Source organism: Berghia stephanieae, chromosome 7 (genome assembly GCF_034508935.2).
Source record: "Berghia stephanieae isolate SIO BIC M18660-M18661 chromosome 7, UCSD_Bste_1.3, whole genome shotgun sequence".
NCBI lineage: Eukaryota > Metazoa > Mollusca > Gastropoda > Nudibranchia > Aeolidiidae > Berghia > Berghia stephanieae.
In genome coordinates, this window is record NC_088366.1 from 28,269,557 (window position 1) to 28,290,341 (window position 20,785).

The 20,785-nt window shown below is 33.0% G+C and overlaps 1 protein-coding gene across 1 annotated transcript; it reads right to left on the reverse strand.

The window, feature by feature from the left end:
* Positions 1–1,926: 1,926 nt before the first annotated feature.
* On the reverse strand, positions 1,927–12,665 carry LOC144976991 (dynein light chain roadblock-type 2-like). The gene is made up of 4 exons (XM_078921648.1): positions 12,532–12,665; positions 9,742–9,823; positions 7,502–7,669; positions 1,927–3,843 (listed from the first exon to the last, which is right to left on the reverse strand). Exons 1-4 carry the CDS (start codon positions 12,532–12,534, stop codon positions 3,809–3,811), a joined length of 288 nt encoding a protein of 95 aa, XP_078777774.1. The 5' UTR covers positions 12,535–12,665; the 3' UTR covers positions 1,927–3,808.
* Positions 12,666–20,785: the final 8,120 nt, after the last annotated feature.

Below are 20,785 nucleotides of genomic sequence, written 5' to 3' on the forward strand. Positions count from 1 at the left end.
CACCAAAATACCATATTGTCACGATGGGTCACAAATTTGAATATAAATACAACTCACTTTTCATTTCCTTTTGATAGTCGTCGCCTTGTACTGTGACGTACTATTTTGGTTAGTGTAAGGCTATGAGTTTACAAAGACTAAGGTATGGCAGGATAGTAAAAAGATTTATAGACTGGAATTAAGATGGACTTACAAGCACCCAAAAAAGTAAAGACAATGAGACTTTTAACATAGGGAACAAGGAGGTATTCGCGAGTCTAGACTGAGACCCCCAACATAACACGTACATGGGATCCTAGTTAAAAATATTCGTATGCTTATAAAATATAAAATTGTAATAAAATAAAGCCCTCCTTGAATAAAATATAAAAATCATCTCAAATAATGAGTTTTTAAAAAATAATAAATATACCAACTTAATCATGTATTTGACCGTTTACCTTTCAGCTGAGATAAAATAATAATAATAAAAAAAATAAATAATAAAAAAAGATGGTTATCGTAATTTTTGGTCTACAGTCTGTATCCTGTATACCCCCCCCCCTTTCCCCCACCCAACCTATGTGAAACACTCCACTCAGGACCTGGGCAAAACCAGGGACATGACAAATGATTGAACAGGCCTTATGCGCCTCCGCGGGTCCCAATAGCTCAGTTGGTAGAGCTCTCGCTTCACACTTAAAGGGACCGAGATCTAGCAGTGGAGATTTGCTGATCCCTCTCCCCTTGTCCATTCAGCAGTGAATGGGTAGCCGAGTCTGCTAGATTTGGCGGAAAGTACTTTGTGATAGACTAGTATCCTATACAAAGGATAACAAGCAATTGCTATAGTCCATTTCATGCTATAAAGAACTGAACAAGTGTGTATGAAAGGTGCCAGACAAAGCAAGAAAGAAAAATACAAGAAAAAAAAAGCCATCCCAAAAAATCAGGCGACCTCGACTGGGGATCGAACCTCAGACCTTCTGATTACCGGTCAGACGTGCTACTATTACACCACAGAGGCTCCCGATAGTTTGGACAATTTTAATACCTATATTCTTCATAGTTCTTTTTATCTTATATCGGTGCCTGCTCCTTAATGTCTTAATTTCACGCTATAGAAACCAGGATAAACTCTGGCTCCATGGGTTGAGTGGCTCTGAAGGACTTTTTTAAAAATATACGCCTCTTGGCACTGTGTTTGTTTTTTTTTTTTTTTTTTTTTTAAAGGGTTTTACGGTGCTAACAACACATTTAGGTTATATCAGCGCCAGTAAAAAGGAAGAAAAAGAGATAGTAAAAAGTTCTAGTATTACAATTAACGCACCCAAGAGAAAGTAAGACAAAGGGGAACTGAGAACAAATAGGAATCAGATGTAGATTCCAAGAGCATACCACCAATGTACTTAGTTTGAGATCACCTATGTCTCATCCGGACACAAGCACAAAATCCAACAAAGAGAAATACACTCAAATGCTTACATTATACATTTAAACTAACAAATATAATAATACATAACAGAGAGATGATTTACAAGGAAAAAAAATATCATCTCCCAAAACAATAACTATGCATTTGACGGCTTTCCTCCCAGCCAGGACTCCGGCCAGGGCCAGGACAAACCAAATAATCTCATTCCAAGACAAAGACAGAAAGCATGTTGGAAAGCAGATATAGGGGGATAGAAGACACAGTGTGCATCTCCCTGCCCACTATGGGAGATCAGGCTCTTGGCACTATGAGATTTAGGATTAAGATTAAGGTAAGGGGAAAGATGATACAGCAAAGACAGCATAATATGGAAAACTCCCCTCCCCGTCCCCAAATCCATTTTCAGTTCAGCAAGCAGACATTCCTCAATATTGAGATGATGTCCATCCACCGCTTGTTTTCATTTGAAATCTTTGCCCATCTTATAATCAATCAATAGACTAACAAACAAGAATTGTAGCTTGATCTTTTAATTGTAAATATACTTGCATTTCAATTTCTTAAAGGTGTATATTACTTAAATTAATCTAACATTGTAGAGCCTATCCAAATACGTACCGTAAATGTAATATGATCAAAGTCAAATAAATAAATAAATAAATAATAAATGAACGAATGAAAAAATAAATAAAATAAATAAATAAGTAAAGACAAATTAATAAATAAATATAATTCACAAAGTTTGACAGCTAGAATGGATTTCACATCAAGAATAAGAGTTAATTTACTGCATACATGGAACAACCCTTAACTAAAATACACATTTCAAATGTAGAGATCCACAACATCATTGTTATTGTTATTTATATATCATTTTCAAACGAGGTAGGGTAAACTAGAACTGAGAGAAAATTGGCAACCATAAATGAATGGTTGATGAAAGAATGACATTATTATTATGTCTATGATGAAGGTACCGGATTACGATAATTACCATTTTCATAACATTTTATCATTAATTACAGCGAAAGACATACTTCGTTATTTCAAGCAAACTGAGATGATATATAAAATACTTAGCAGGTTATCATAAATTTTCAATGCACTCCAGTCACAGGCCATACAGTTGAACTAAGTTGAAAATGAGACATATTATGACAGGTGCTCAACAGCTTTCAAAAATGCACAATAATTCAATTTCTCGGTCTCAGTTTGTGTACGGCCGTGTTTATTTTTATCAGAAAGGTCCACGACTTGAACAGGTACAAACCATGCAATAAATGAAAAAATGGCTAAGAATAAACTGTTCCCATCCCCAATTGATTTACCATTTAGAAAAGATAATAAAATGCTACTTTTAACCAGTGTGAGTTGCATGGGAATGGTACAAAATACGGTAAAAAGAATACAATAAAAAGATATAATATTCTCTGTCAAAGGGAAATTCGTGTTTTTTTTTACAGGAGCTGCCAATACACAAGAAACAAAGGGGATAAGATATTTTAATAATATTGTCAATATTATAATTAGTTCTGTTATTATTATAAGTATAATATTGCAAATTATGGCGATAAAGGATTTGACTCATCAACTTGAATAAAAACCACTGGATGGTTTCAATGAAACAGTAACATTCTGAAAATAACCACAAAAAAGTCTCTTTTCCTTGTTTTAAATGTTTATGCTTTCAGATCATACAGTGTAATAATGGGATGCGCAGGTTTTACAGTTGTAAGTAAAAGTAAACTTTGACAAAATTCAAAATTTAAACAAATAAAATTTAAAAAGATATAAGGATGAGTTGATATGCAAGATAAGTATTCAAACTCTCGACTATCAAATTCTACCAAAATAATAAAAACATAAACCTCGACATTACCTAGATGGACTCATTTTATACAGAACCTTTTCTAAAATATAACATTTATATAGACATAGAAAAATGAGTGTAAATGAAAAAAAAACAACCCCAAATGTGTTATATTTTGTACTAATAAAATCAATGTCACAGCTCATTTACATTAAACACATATTAGATTTCCAAAAGAAAAAAAATACAATGTAAAAATATATACACCAACCATTTCAATTTGTCACAACTCCTTCAAAGTATCAAATAAATTAAATAATTCATTATAAACTATTCCATTAATGTTAATATACTCTACAGAGAGACTTATCCAATAATTATTGACAAATACTGCAATTTAAATGACTAAATTTAATTAAAGACGACCTTCGTTCAATTTGATAAAATTTATCACCTTCGTCCGCAGTAAATTCCATTCAAACTTTTAATACACCACTTGTAACATTGTAAGTGATTTGTTGTTGTTGTTATGACATGAAGAACGTTGAGAATGATAATGATGAAAAGACTTGAAATGAGAATTTCTACTTCTGGATCACAATCATAAAGTAGTCATGATCTGAAAAAAGAAAGATAAGAAGAAGTGAATGAATGAAATAAAATAAAATAACATCGTTGTTTTTATCATTTAATCATTACTAACTTTAAAAAAACAACAACTTATAACATATGTTTAACTCAGATGACTATAATCTCATTCAAGTAATCTTGTGAGTATTCCAGTTATTCAGACTGATCTGTCCTGTCTTTGGTGAATTTATTGAAATTGTCCCAGTTCTCTGAGTGGGGTATTTGACCTCCCATAGTGGGCAGAAACGTCACGTGCTACGTCTTCTATTCCCCTTTATCTGTTTTCCAGGTTGCTTTTTGTATTTGTCTAGAAATGAGATTACCATAATTTTTGGACTATAGGACATCCTGCACCACCCAATTAAAAAAAATCAATTCTATCTTACCATAAGCTACTCTTTCGATAAAAACCGATGTGTGATTTCAGTCATTTATTCGATACAATATTAAAATACTAGCATTAGCAATGCGTAATTTCTATCGTTTATTTGTTACAATTTCAAAACAATAACCATGAAGCCTACACATTTGGCTGACACAGGCAAAAAAAAATGCAAACTAGTATTAGCCACACCAGACTAAGAGCCACAGGGTCGAGATCAGGGGATAAAGTTGTGGCATAGAGTTAGGAAAATATGGTACTTGGTTTTGTCCTGGCCCCAGACAGAAGCCCTTGGATGAGAGGAAGACAGTCGAATGTAAAGATTTAATTCTGGGAGGTGATATTTTTTCATTGTAAATCAACTATTACGTACTGTTATAGTTACTGTTTTGAATATAGTTTGCAAACATTTGAGTGTATCATTTTTAGTGGAATCCTAGGTTTGTGTCTGAATGAGATTTTAAGGTGGTCTCAAACTGAGCACAGTGGTGGTGTGATCTCGTAATATACAGTAGAATTACTTTATACCGAAATTTTGGGGACCTTCTAAACCATTTCTGTTTAAAGACATTTTGGTTTAAAGCAAGTTCCTGTTTTGCGATGTTTTTCAAGGGTAGTAGCTATTTAAGAAATTTGCTCGTTTAATCGTATCATGGGTTTCCCCTTAAATGTAGTTGTTAAATAAATGCCGTCTTTGTAACCATTAAAAAAATTATTATTTTTTAATTTTATTATTTTATTTATTTATTATTTTTTTTTGGTGTGTTTTAATTTTAAAAATATTTTTGGGGGTTTTCGTTTTCAATTCAAAATTGTTGAAAGAGTTGAGTTCGGGATGCCGTGTTTTTTACATATCTCCGTCTTGATCAACCTTTTTTTCATCGACTTCACATAGTATTTTGATTTTAAACTCCAACGTGTGAGCACAGTGCTTTCTTTTAGACTTTTAGTAAAATGTAAAGCTAAAGTAAGTTCTTGTGTGATAATTGATAATGAATGATGAGCAGCTACACAGAGGTGAAGTGAAATGGAAATGAAAAGGCGTGTCAATGCTAAGCTGTCTATTACATAGAACCCCCCCCCCCCCTCTTTCACACACATTCAATCAAAGTGGAAATGAAATGGCATGTCAATGGTAAGTCGTCTACCACCCCCCTCCTTATTGTCGTGTTGAAAATCCAGTCAGTTCCAAAGCATCAACACACGAGCGAGAACATCTCGCTTGCGTGAATCTACTCCCCAACTTTCCTCATTTTTCGCTTGCCAGTCACCCGTTGTCTTCCTTTCCCAGTCTGCGATCGTGGTGCTGGCCAACCCAAATGCAGTGATGGAAGTGTTTGCCTACCCCCCACCCCTCACCCTCATCTTATACTTACGCTCTTTGTTTTAATATCGCCGGGCATTATTATGTGGGGCCACCTTCCCGAATTTTTGAAGAAAAATAGAGAGAGAAAAAGGGAAGGTGCTCTCAAGTTGTTTCGGTTTAAAGAAAGTCCTTCTTAGAAGTATTTCAGTTCATCGTAAGAATTAGTACAAAGATAATGAAGAAACTAGTTCAATTTATTAAATTCTTTGCGGTTTAAGGTATTTCGGTTTAGCTTCTTTCGGTTTTAAGTAATTTTACTATAGTTCTGTTTCCTATTTGAACCAGTACCCTTGGTCTTACTCTCTCTTGGATGCTTTTAATTGTAAATCTAAAACATTTCTACTATCCAATTTTCTTCCTTCTTACTGGCACTGACATTACCTAAATGTGTCGCAAATGCTGCAAAATCCTTAATAACAAACAAATCTAGTACTAGTTATGTTTTTAAGTGAATGTGTTGGCAACTGCTTTAGTCCCTTGGTCATTAACCAAGTAAAAATCACAAAGACCAACTCTTATGAGACTGGTATCTCAGTGTTGTGGATCATTGTTTACTACGAGTTGTGGGATTTGTGAGTTTTGCTCACTCGCAAAAAAATCATCAAGCCCCTTAAAATGCTCTTTACACATGGGATATCTTCTTTATGTTTACTGTGTTGAACACAACTAAGGGACATAAACAGTGACAAACGCAGTCCCTAATAGAGATGAGCTGAGGGACCATCTTTTCCCCATCCACCAGTCATCATTGACTCTCCCCTCCAAGGAAAGATCAAATATACAAGAATAAGATATCACACATCAGTAATGAAGCTAAGCCCCTAGAGAGAATGGAATATATTGGGCCATGTTATTAACAGCCTTTATCAGACTATCAGTATTAGAATGTCTTAACTATATAAATACCTCACTACACTGGGTCAGTGGCTTAGTGGTGTGGTGTCTTGACTTGTTAGAAGTTCGAGTGATATTGAATGTGATCAGAAACAAGATTGCAGATAATAATTGCGAAACTCTGGCCCTGGCATTGTGCCTTTGAATAGAGAAACTTTACACAATTTCCTCGACTTAACTGAATGAGAATCTGGTTACAGGCAGAGATAGATATAAAAGGGCTAAACAAAAATCACTTGTACAGTAAGAAATGAAAATTCCATTCCAGATGGTCGGCTGGGTGAATAAATGAAGCATTGTGAAGTACTTTGAGCATGGTGAATCCATGGAAATGTGCTATATAAATATATTGATGTTGATTTCTTTTCATTTTTATATTTTTAAACTTTTCCTCTTAGCCTTTTGCATTTTAATAATCAAGATTCAGATATTTGATTATGGAAATAAGATTCCCATTAAAAACATTGTCCACAATAAAATTTGCTTCCAGATAAACTTTTTCGAAAAAAAAAAAAAAATCTCTCTCGAGTCATCAAAAACACTGTTGTTATAAGTGAATTGACATTAAATAATCCTTCTCTCATTATTTGTCCATAATTCATAACAGCATACCTAACTCTCTTCATGAAAAAAGCAGTAATTGTGATGTGACTTGCCATCACTGCTCTCTTGGTAAAAATGGTTAGATCTAATGTGAGATAAAACGCTGCCAGTTAGGAAATAGTAATTGTTTAAGCACAAAGACCAAATTAATTATTCAATACAAATCACGATGGCCCTGATAGCTCAGTGGTAGAGCAGTTGCCTCAGAGGCAAAGGGACTGGATATCAATTTCAAGTATAGTTGGGATTTTTTCTGACCTCTACCAATGATTGGGTAGATAGGTCTGTTAGACTTGGCAGAAAGTAATTCACCAAAGGGAAGAGGTGAATTGCTAATATCCATTTACTACTACATAAATCAGGGCCATATGGCTCTAAAGGACTAATTTTTATGAAATATACCTGGTGCGACAAGAATTTCATGTTTCTTTGATCGAACACGAAGGAATTTCAGGTCATTGGAGGAATCAATTTCCCTGATGACAGCTCTTGCCTTAGATGCTAAACTGTGAATATGGCAGGCATAATGAACGGTGGTGGTGTTGTCAAGTGTAGATTTGATAGGAATGCCTGGATTGAAAGTAAACACAAATCAATGAAAATTACTATGGCCTGAAAAATAAATTAATAGTTACAAGGTTTTTCTTGTTAGAAATCTTATTGTATATGAGGATAAGTTTCTGGAATCGCTCTTAGTAAATTTCAGAACCACAAAATGTTAGTTTATATACATACAAAATATAAATAATTGAAGGCAAAATCTGTAGGAAAAAATAATATTAACAATAATAATAATAATAATAATAATAATAATAATAATAATAATAATAATAATAATGATAATAGTAATAATATAATAATAATAATAATAATAATAATAATAATAATAATAATAATAATAATAATAATAATAATAATAGTAATAATAATAATAATAATCATTATCATCATCATTATCATTATTATTATTATTATTATTATTATTATTATTATTATTATTACACTCCCGCACAGTTTCCTCGAACTCCTTAGGACATGCAAAATCATAGGAGGAAACCGTAGTTCGAGGAACCATAGATTGCCCTGACATTTGATGGGGAGGGGCAATGTGTTTCAGCTGTATGGTCTTTGCTTCATACCCAAAAGTTACATAGTTTGAATATCCACCGTCGTATTTGGCCTTCATCAAGCCACCTCTCCCTAGCTCAATTTGCGGTGCTGTGCTACGACTGACACCTGGGTTATTCCAGTCTTCCCTTGGAATAAACCCTAAGACAAATTTCCACTTGAGGATGAATGAAGAGAACTTTATTTATTATTTACTTTATTGATATGCTACAAGGGGTTGGTGTATGTGAGTGCGTGTTGAGGGGAGGGGGGAATTGCTGTATCACAACATTTATGTACCGTCATAGCCAACCATTAGCACATCATGGCGCATGGCATTGAAATTGAAATTAAAGACGAAGTGATAATAATAAGCAGAGAGGTGTCTTTTCTGCGATATGGCGATGGAGTGTTTGAGTGGATATGTGTGTTTGCGTGCGTATTATACTGCATACACACACATGCAGTGTAGAGATGCACACGATACACAAATAGGTAACTGTCAATATCACAATAAGTCATAAGTGGTTGAAATCACTGGGCGCAAATTTAAAGAAACCCTTTAATTAATTATTTTACGTTGGCTGGGTGAAATTAGTTCGAGGAAACTGTGTTCAAGGTTAGAATTTGTTAGAGAAAAGAATGGAATGATAACAACGAATAATAAGCTGGACATTTAAATGAGTTCAAGGAAACCGTGCTGGAGTATATTATTATTATTATCACTATTATTATAATAGATTTTCATCATCCATAAATATGGCAATTTGCCATTTGGTTACAAGTGCCACGCACAATCTCTCTCTCTCTCTCTCTCTCTCTCTCTGGGTACACGTGAGACCTTATATCAATTTTTATTCATCTATTTATGTTGTAGTTTGTGAAGAATTGGCTGAATGTTACATTTCTTCACCGAAAAAGAGGCTGCTTGATGTGAACAGACTATCCATCTAAATCCTAAATGAATAAAAAGGCTGTGTAAAGGAAGTCTGTATTATCACCATGTACCAGACTTTGTATACACCTTGTATTTCCCCTTCTCTGCTGAACCAGTGGTCATAATGATCCCTTGTAGAGTAACTAAAAACATGAAAAATGGAACAATGCTTGCTATACCCCCCCCCCCCCCCCCCAAAAAAAAAAAAAAAAATAAAAAAAAATAACCCCCCCCCTCCCCAAAAAAAAAAACAAAAACAAAAACAAAACAAAACAAAAAACAACCTTTCTTATTTCCCATGCTCTCCTAATTTCCATGAACTTCAAGACAACTCTTAAATTGCATTTTGATATTTTCCCTTCAAATTGTGTACTAATTGTATCAAGATTAGAATGACTGAATTCATAATTAATATCCAAATAATAATCTATCAAATTAAATTGAACTGTTTGATTCTTTACCCATCTTAAATCAAGCAATAAGCTAAACAGGACTCTTGTCAAAGAAAATCGAGACCTTTTACCCTCAATCAATGACAAAATCAATTTATCACTATGCATTTTGTAAAGTAGCCATCGATCATATCACAAGCACTCACCATCATTGTTGACAATAATTATTCCGATGACTCCCTTGTGTGCATGGATCCTTTTGATAGTTTCATCTGTTTCAAGCTGAGACTGTAAGTCAAAAGGTGATAATATTAATGCAAGATGAACAACAGCAGGCATAATTTCATACAAATGATAAACTCGATTACATTCACTAAGAGGATTGCCAATTTTTTTTTTAAATTGGCAAATTCCAATCCCAAACCATTTTTAACACTGCAATATACTTCAACAACTTTTTTTGTTTTGTTAGACATGTCTATTCTATCCAACTTCTTTTAACCTCCCCCCTAACACTTGGTCCATAAACTAGGACAGGAGGGAGCTGAGCACTGGAAGTGACAGTCCATAAATAAAGGGCGAGCTGGTCAGTCTTGAGCACTGACCACGCATACGCCTTAAATCGGTTACAAAAGCTCATTGTGTTCATGAATGGGTTTTTGTTTTTTTCCTCTATTTAGAATAGTACAAAAAAAGCACTTGAATTTGATTGATTAATACTATAGCTTTGTCATTTACATTTTGTGTGGAAAGTTTGTGACCTTTCAAATAACAAAGAAAGCAAGAAAGTCACCCCCTTTCCCCATCCACGTGCTATCAAGGGATTTGAGAGTGAAGAGAGCTTATTTTATTCAGAACAAAGAGAGAGTTTTAACTACACATGTGTAGTTTGTTGAACTTTCTTTTATTGTAGGTGTGTATAATCTAACACAGACACACATGCAACAATAGAGAATAACTTTTATTCCACAGTTCGTAATCGACTGTCTCATGCTAGGTGACTGAAGCCCTTTTGGCCTAGGGTTTCACAGCGATGATCGGAAATATAATTAATTTTTAAACACCGTAAAAACTCTTAATTATTCTTTGTGTTTTTAAACTATTGATAAAATATCCAACATTTAGAAAATGTTTTTGTATCACAACTAATTTTTTTAAATACAAAGAAGATCAATTTTTATGACCATTGATACGTGAACTGTTCCATTCTTCTGGCGAGTCTCCTGTTACGATCAATGACACTGACCATGGTCTTATTGACTTCCTGTAGGCAATTAAGACTTACTTGAGCCCTTTGACCTCTTCCTCTCTATATAAACCATCTGACTTGATGTTTTTTCAAGCTGTCTTCATAGTATTTCTTTTTGGCCCTGAAATTGGTGGCTTTCACATCATTTCTAGCAGCGATATATAGTTTCTCATCCACAGCATCTCTGGACTTGAGTCATTTTCTTTCTGCCTGCCTCCTGGCTAATCCAGCCAATTTTATTTTTGTATTATACCAGGGTACTTGACGTCTCAACCTCAATGCTCAAGGGAGCATGTTTGTCCACCGTAGCAACAATTGACTCGTGGAGACCATTTGCATCATTTTTATTTTTGTGTTGGTCATGGACCCTTTGTAAAGCGCTTTGAGCACGTTTAGTGGATATTGCGCTATCTAAATCTAAAAGCTCAAATTTTTTTTAGTAGTAGTAGTAGTACCTAATATGGTCAAGGTTTTGTTCAAAAATATGCATGTCTACATTCTTCAGAAAATTTGGAACATGGTAAAAAGAAGTGGGCAGACGAGAGCCGAATCAACATGTTAAAAATACCATTACTAGGTAGTCTGATTCCAGCCTGTAGACAAGTGCCCATAAGCCAATAGAAAAGTGAAGCGCTAGTTTGGGTTAAAATTTGAATAACGCAATTTCACATAATCGCATTATTTTTCAGAGTATCTAAACGAATTTGGTATAATTTTAAAGAACAGATATCAAGCTTTCTTTTAATGTGATTGAAATCATTATAGGCACATCATGTAAAAAATTATAATTTGATAAAAATGTTTAAAATTTTGTAATTTTAAAAAAATTGAGAGCCAAAAAAAAAAAAAAAAAATGAAGAAAAGGAATCTAGACAATTCATTTCCAAATTTAATCAAGATTGAAGGCAGGCGCAGTATGTTTAATTTTGGCCGCCAGTGACCAACCGTCTTTTCTCTATGCTATAATAGTCCCGTTTCAATCTGTAGTCAGCTTATCAAAGGCTGTCCAGTGGGGGGAATTCCCAGTCACAGATTTTGAGCTTTTTGCAATAGTACATTTTGAGTAGTAAAATCATCATAACTTTGGAACCGTTAATCCAAGATCTAAAAGTCACGGATCATATTAAATGGCTTTTAAAGGCGTAGATCATGAACATGTCTTTGTAAAAAATAATTATTCTAGAGGTCTAATTTTTAATTTTGAAAAAAAAAAATCAAACGACCTACCATAAGATTTTTTGTGAGGAAAAAAAAGATCCAAAGATGCAAAGACGGTCAAAACATATCATTTAATAAAAAAAAAAAAAATAATAGAGTGAGGTTTCTGTGTTTAAAAAATCTCTAAACTGAGCATGTTCAAATCGAATCATTTCCGAAATCAAATGGCCCAAATGAGGGATTGGCTTTTCAGCCTTCTCTCTCCTCTCTACTCTAACTCTAAGAGTATATTCCGCCTTCATTTAAATTCTAAAAAGCGATAATTAGAGCTGAAAAAGCAAGGATGGATTAATAGGGAAGTAAAAGAAATATAGAGGAGTTCTAACTTGCTTATTAGAATTGACAAAAGTCAAAAGGCAAAGTGATTCATCGGGGTGAAGTTGGAGATGGAGTGTAATGGTAGATAGATAGAGAGAGTAGTGGTTAGCAACACCACTCTGCGACTGCGGTAAATTTGCAGCCTTAAATAAAAACAGAGTCAGTAGTTACGACACAGAAGAGTCCCTTGTATTACAGAAAAATGACCTACCATTGTTGCTTTTATATTTTAAGCTTAGATTACACGAAGTCAGTGACTCAAATTGATCAATGGCCTCAGTGTGCTTTGACAACAGCTTGAACAATCTGAAATCAACAAATTTGTTTATTACGCTGCTTCCGTTTGTCCTTGCGCAGGCGCATATCATAGTAATTCAACGCTTAGCAACTGGAAGCAGCGGCGTGACCTTCCGAACGCAATATTATGGGCATGATTTAACATTGCTGTTATGGACAATAATATGATGCGTTGGTCATTATTATTATTATTATTATTATTATTATTATTATTATTATTATTATTATTATTATTATTATTATTATTATTATTTATTATATTATTATATTATTATTTTTTTTTATTTTTTTTAATTTTTATTATTGTTATTACACCATCATTATCATCATCATCATTATTAGGTACTACTACTACTACTAAAAAAAAACTTGAGCTTTTAGATTTAGATAGCGCAATATCCACTAAACGTGCTCAAAGCGCTTTACAAAGGGTTCTGCCCAACAACAACACGTAACATGAAGAACGAGACATGACGCCTGTTAGGCGATGTTGCATTTTTTTCTGACATAGACAACACTGTCAACGGCCAGGTACTCATTTTACACCTGAGTACGGTGAGAGAATGTGAGTAAAGAGCCTTTTCCAAAGACTCAACTATGCGCCGAGCGAGGCTCGAACCCAGGACCTTCCGATCCGAAATGAGTGTCATACCACAAGACCACATAGCCGCATTACTACTACTACATCTACTACTACTACTACTACTACTACCACTACTACTACTACTACTACACTTAGACAGAAGCAAATTGGAAAACAGATATAAGGGGATAGAAGACAGTATGTGCCTCCATGCCCACTATGCAAGATCAGGAACCTCACCCAGTTACAGGGCTAGAAGGACTGAGCAAGACAAAAACAAGGAAGAATAAATATGGGGATTCACAACATCAAGGAATGGATACAGCTGTCAATGCAGGAACTGCTGGATTAAGCTATAGGTAGGCCAGCATGGAGAAGTTTGTGTCTCATTCTAGGGTAATGACTGAAGGTCGATAGAATTATTAAAAGAGCGGGTAGTTATAGTAACAAGAACAATCACTTACGATACTTGGTTGGGGTGAGGAGAGAGAGATACATGGTAGCCGAGTGGATAAGGGTTTTAACTTTCTCGAAGGTTTGAGCCCTACTGCAGGAATCTCGTTTTTCCCTGTGCATGACACTTAATTTATGTTGTTCACTTCGCCGTGCTGTACTGCAACGGATTCATGGGCGCATAGGATCGGTAATTTCTCGAGATAGACCCTATACACAAAATGTCCTCAGGGGATTAATGAACAAATTTTCAAAAATATTTTTACTTTTAGGTAAATTCAGCGTCAGAGGAGGATGATGAGTAAATTATTAGACGACTATAGGGCTGCACCTACAAGAACACATGAAAAAAAAAAAAAAAAAAAAAAAAAAAATTTTAAATCGACATCAACATCAACAACAACAACAAAAAATAATAAATAAATGTTTTGTTTTTTAACGGTTTTACGGCGCTTGCAACACATTTAGGTTATATCAGCGCCAGTAAAAAAGAAGAAAACGGGATAGTAAAAAGTTCTAGAATTACAATTAAAGCACCCAAGAAAAAGTAAGACATAGGGGAACTGGGAACAAATAGGGATCAGATGTAGATTCCAAGAGCACACCACCAATGTACTTAGTTTGAGATCACCTATAAGTCTCATCCGGATACAAGCACAAAATAAAAAAAAAAAAAGAAATACACTCAAATGCTAACATCATACATTCAAAATAACAAATATAAAACATAACAGAGAGATGATTTAAAAGGAAAAAAATATCATCTCCCAAAACAATAACTATGCATTTGACTGTTTCCCTCCCAGCTAGGACTCCGGCCAGGGCCAGGACAAAACCAAGTAATCTCATTCCAAGACAAAGACAGAATGCATGTTGGAAAACATATAAGGGGATAGAAGATACAGTATGTACCCCCCTGCCCACTATGGGAGTTAAAGAAAAAGAGAGAAACAAAAAAAAAACAACAAAAAGAAAAACCCCTAAACAAAATAAAACAAAAGAAAAACTAAACAAAACAAAAACAACCTCATTCCAAACCAATAACAAAAAAGCCACGTGAAGAGGAGAAAGAAGATAGAGAAAGGGCAATAGAATTATTTTTGTTTTTGCTCTGTGGTTTAATAGTGTTTGCGACACAAAGTCATTTCAGCTTCAGCATTAGCAAAGGCTCCAGCCAAGAAGATGTAGGCCCAATCAGATGGTCACAATAATAAATACATCCACTAGATGTGATTTACACAGAAAGTTAAATCTCCCTTGAGAGGATAAATTATATCTACACATTTCCCTTTCAGTTTAAGCAAAATACTTCAATCAGGGTCCAAGCGGAACCAAATGGTCTCATTTCAGAACAGTGACACAAAGCCACATGAGAAAAGGATAAATGGAATTAAGGGAATATAGAATTCAAGGTTGTGGATTGATGTTGAATCCATTGGCTAAGCTCTGGCTAACGCTGTCAATAGGGAATTCCAACTCCATCTAATGAGACCCTCATGATTTGGGTACTTAGACCCCATACACTCTAGTGTGCTATGTTTACGTATCAGACTTGTAAAAAAAAAGAAATCCTGGTTAAGTAAGAACTGCAGATGGTTTGTTACATTTAAGCAAAGTTTAATTGTCAAAACAATGATAAACACCGGTATAGACGTGTACATTCATTAAAAAAACAAAAGAGAGAAATAAAATAGAATAAAAAGTAAACCCAAAACTAATCGATAAATACATATTATGTCAATATTAGGCATTTGTATGACTCCCAATGATATAGGCATAGGTAAACCATAACGAAAGATATTTTCAGCCTAGTCTTTTGATTTAATAGTAACTGGTAATACGCCGAAACTATAATAATTTTATATAATACTTAAGTAGAAAAATAAGTAAACAATACTTTATATAATCTTAAATTAATAATTAATCAAAATGTCTATCTGACATCAATCTTAAAATAAATAATTATTAAAATCATAAGGCTATAGCTATACCATTTAAAAAAAAATCATCCCCAATAATAAAAATAATAAAATTTTAAAATCTTACGGAAAAAGGATGTTTTAAATTCTCTACCCCTGACATGATATTAATTTCGGGAGTTAGTAACAGTAGCAATGCAATCATAAATCATTTAGCATAAATAAACGGACTGACATTAATTGTTAAAAATCACATAATAAATCATATGCTTCCATAAAAAAAAAATCTTACTTGATGTATACACAACAACAGTGACCTCCCTGCCCACCAGGGGAGTTTTAGAGACCCTGAATTGTTTGTACAAGTACACAAGTAATTAAAACACCAGCAAAAGTAAGACAAGGCTTAGAGGGTGAACAAACATAGATGACTTGTGACTTTTAAAAATTAATTTGACGGAATGGTTTAAAGAAAACAAAACAAAAAAAAACTTCTAGATTTTTTAAAAGGGTTTTACGGTGCTTGCGACGCATTTAGGTCATTAAATTCAGCACCAGTAAAAAGGAAGTAAAAGGGATAGAAAAAATAAAATCTAGAATTACAATTAAAGCACCCGAGGAAAAGTAAGACAAAAACAGAAATCAACTCAGAAAACAGATAAATTGAGATAGAAGATATAGCAAATGACCCCTTGCCTACCTTGGGAGGTCAAAAGACCCCGCCCAGCGTCTAGATTAATACATAGCTTATCTATGCTAACAAATGTTGAATAATATATAATACAAAAGGAACTGGTTCCTGCAGAGTACAGAAATGAATCCAAGAGCAATCCATCCGTGTCTCTGTCTTTATTTCAAAATGTCTTAAAAATCTCATCCGGCACAAGCAAAATATTCTGCTATGAAAGGTAAGTACAAATGTTTACAAAGTACATTATATATATAAAAACGTAAGACTATTACGGTACATAACACAAAGATGATATAAAGGAAAAGATATAATTTAAAAAAAAAGGAACTGCACATTCAACTGCTTTCCTCTCAGCTAAGAATCCCTGCCAGGACCAAGGAAAAACCAAGCGATGTCGATGTGGAACAAAGAGGAGAGCAAAGTGAAAAGGGAACACATATATAGAGAGATAAAAGTAAGCGCTCTGCTTAGCATGGGAGGTAAAAGACCCCACCCAATCCAAAGGTTTAAATCGAGATTCCAAGCACCTAAGAAATTAGTAAGAGAAAAAGTTCAACAGAGAACCAAGGGTGATTATAGTGCTAATCTGACACCTTTAAAGTCCTGCACAACACTGCTATAAAATCTCAGCAAAAAGGGATACATCCAAATGGTTGGAAAATAAAAATTATATTAAATTTTGGGGAGGGGCCCAACGTTCCCATGTCCTTAGGGAAATTCCACCCACAACTTCATCAATTTAACAAGTGAATTAAGTAACACAAGCTTTGCGTCATATACATGTAAAATGTAATTAATTGTTGAATATAAAATTTCTCCTTAATAAGACATTTATGAATATAACATCAATTTTATGAAACAGGAATAAAAAAATATGTTACACAAACCCCTAAATCTATTACTCACAAAAGAAAAGGCAAAATATTCATGGCACATACGTTTAAAAATACAGTAAGCAGATAAGCTGTGTGGCTATGAGGCCTTGAGGAATAACACTCGCTTTTGGATCGGTAGGGCCTGAGTTCAAGCCTCATTCAGCGCATGATTGTGTCCTTGGAAAAGGCTCTTTAATAACATTCTTTCACTGCACTCAGGTATGAAATGAGTACCTGGCCATCAACAGCGTTGTCTCTGTCAGAAAAAAATTGTAATATCAGGCGTCAAGTCTCATTCTACAGGTTACGTGTTGCTGTGGTCAGGGACCCGTTGTAAAGCACTTTGACCACGCTTAGTGGATATTGGGCTATAAAAAAAAGCTCAAGTATTACATAAAAGGTCCTCATATTCATATTATCATTTATGAAAAAATAGAAAAAAATAAATAAAGCGACTTTATTTCTGAAACCAATCAATAAATTTCCATTGCACAATAGTATCCACTAACAAAGTGAATTATAATCATGATGCTTCTTTACAACAAGAAAACAACTAGGCATAGAAATTGAACAGGTAAAAATACAGCTAAACTAACTGATAATCAATTTATATACATTGGAAACTTTTTGAATCAAAACAATCTCAATTGAGTAAAAAAAAATTAGAAATATTAAAAACAATTCGTAAATGTCGTTTTTCTTCTCTTTATTTTTCTTTAAACTCAACACTTTGAAAGCACCAAACCACCAAAGAACGGACAAAAAATTGCTTCCAGTATTTCAAGACCTAAATTTGACATAAAAAATGTGATTCACAACTACTTGACGTTGAAGAGTCCACTCCAGAGTAATTTGAATGAACAAATAAGACTCATTGTTTCATAACGGTACTCTTTGAGAAAAAAAAAAAAAAGAGTCAGTGGTTAAATTTTTGAGTTATATGAGTAGAGTATATTATAATCTCATAAAGTACATAAAATAAAAAAAATCAACTGGGCAAGTTAGTTATCATTTTGTGATACAGAGGGGAAAAAAACAAATAAATTAATAATGAAAAAACTATTGTATTTAATCCTTCATGATAACATGATGTCTGGTTTTCAGTCTATATATTTTACACCAGCAATTGTCTAAACTAGAATGTTTGTTTTTGTTTTTAAGGGTTTTACGGCGCTTGCAACACATTAAGGTCATATCAGCGCCAGTAAAAAGGAAGAAATGGGATAGTAAAAAGTTCTAGAATTCAATTAAAGCACACAAGAAAAGGTAAGACAAAGGGGAATTTGTTCAAATACGAAACAGATGTAGATTCCAAGAGCACACCATCAAAGTACTTAGCTTGAGATCACCTAAAAGTCTCATCCAGACACAAACACAGGTCCCCACTAAGAGGAATACACTCAAATGTTAACAAATCAAACATAACATGTAAATAAAACATAATACAGTACATAACAGAGAGATGATTTACAAGGAAAAAAATATCATCTCCCAAAGCAATAACTATACATTCGACTGTTTCCCTCTCAGCCAAGGAATCCGACCAAGGTCAGGACAAAACCAAGCAATCTCACTCCAAGACAAAGACAGAAGGCAATTGGAAAACAGATAAGAGGGGATAGGAGACACAGCAAGTACCTCCCTGCCCACTATGGGAGGTAGGAACCCCACCCAGTAAACTAGAATGGATAAATGAGTCCCTTGGATTTTAAATAACTAATTGCAACTTTAAGTAGACATTCTTAATCAATCATGGTGATACAAATATTAATTTTAATATATAATTTATAATACACCAATCTATCAAAACTCATTTCTATTACACATTGTCAAGAAATGGGAAATTTAAAAAATTGAATTAAAAAAAAAAAGTCGAGCTAGTAACTAAAAAGCCGCCATTGATAAGGAATAACCAGAAATGAATATACTGTAGCAGTTTAAAAAAAAAAAAAAGAACAAAATACCAGGTCAAAACCCTTCTTCAGCCAATAAAGTTGATCAACGTGTTGTACATTGATTTATTTCCATATTTTATTTCAAATTCGAATGGATGTTTTGAATTTTATCATGGTGCTTGATTTTTTTTAAAAATGAAAACAAAATTAATTGCAAACTTAAGGGGCTCATGTACTATCCATTTCGGTTTAGACAGCATGTTTGTGTAAGCATATATATACATATATATATAATATATATATATATATATGCTTAAACATCCACTATATAATGATCATAATTATACTTGAAATACTTTACAAATAGGTCCTTTTACCAAAAAGTTGAGCACTATTATTTCATGGTTTTTGTTCTTATAGTTTTTATATAAATATATCTATATTTATCTATCTATCTATCTATATATATATATATATATATATATATATATATATATATATATATATATATATATATATAATATTATATATATCACCTCAGTTTATATCCAAACAAAATATTCAATATGTAGTTATGTAGTTAATCCATTTCAGCAGACTCATAATATTAAACAGTTGCTGAAAAAAAAGTAAACTAAAATAAAACAACGGTTGTAAAAATATTTGTACTATGGGCAGCAGTGTCTTTTGTCTCTTAATTAATATTTCAGAATACAATATTATAAATTCCACCTTCATTTGTGATATGAACTAGAATACTAACTTTTATGCTTATAATTTCTGGTCACTAAACGAAGAACAATTTCACATGTGGCAGAAAACATTACGATAATTTGTTATGGAAAAATATAAAATTGCTATAAGTAATCTTAGAATTTGGAATAAAATTGAGATAATCTATCATATGTGCAAGAAAGTGAATATTTTCATGTCTACTTTCTGAAATGAATAAGTGTTATGCATATCAAAACATGTATGATTATATTATTATTATTATTATTATCATCATCATCATCATCATTATAATTATCAATATTATTATTTTTATTTTTATTATTATTATTAGTAGTAGTATTATTATTATTACTATTATTATTATTATTATTATTATTATTATTATTATTATTATTATTATTATTATTATTAACATCATCATTATTTATAATCAATATTAGTACTATTCATTATATTAGCATCATCACCATCATCATTTTCGTAGTCATCGTCATTATAATCACTGTGTCAAAGATGAATAAAATTACATTATAAGTATAAAATGGCATAAATATAAAAATAAAGATTTTCCAACAAATGTATGTATGCCATTAATTTAATGTCATGATATATCACGAAGCATTACAAGAAATTGGATATAAATATTAATATGGATCTTCTAAAGTTCTAAGTTAATGATAATCAAAATTTCAAAAATAAATTAGTTCTTTAAAAAAAAAAAACCCAAAAAAAAACAAATAAGAGAAACTCCTTCCCCCTTCTTTGACACACTACAACAATATTTTCCTAACCTCAGCATTTATAAATTCTGTACAAGTGATTTAATTAATTATTTTAAAATATGAAAAATGAGCAGAAAACATTCTTTAATGAAGCATAGTATCAATTTTAAAAATATCATTTTACCGTAAAAAACCCAAACAAACATGGAATGTTGAGTTAATCTCACCCCATATGGTTAGATGCCAATGTTAGAATTTTTTAAAAATTATCCCAAGTGTATTTAATTACAATGCA

Bases quoted from the DNA above. Each gene is read 5' to 3' on its own strand.
- LOC144976991 (XM_078921648.1), bottom strand. The intron at 7,670-9,741 runs GTGAGTGCTTGT...CTTTCAATCCAG, and splicing joins AATTATTGTCAACAATGATG to GCATTCCTATCAAATCTACA. The intron at 3,844-7,501 runs GTATATTTCATA...TTCTTTTTTCAG, and splicing joins TGAAATTCTTGTCGCACCAG to ATCATGACTACTTTATGATT.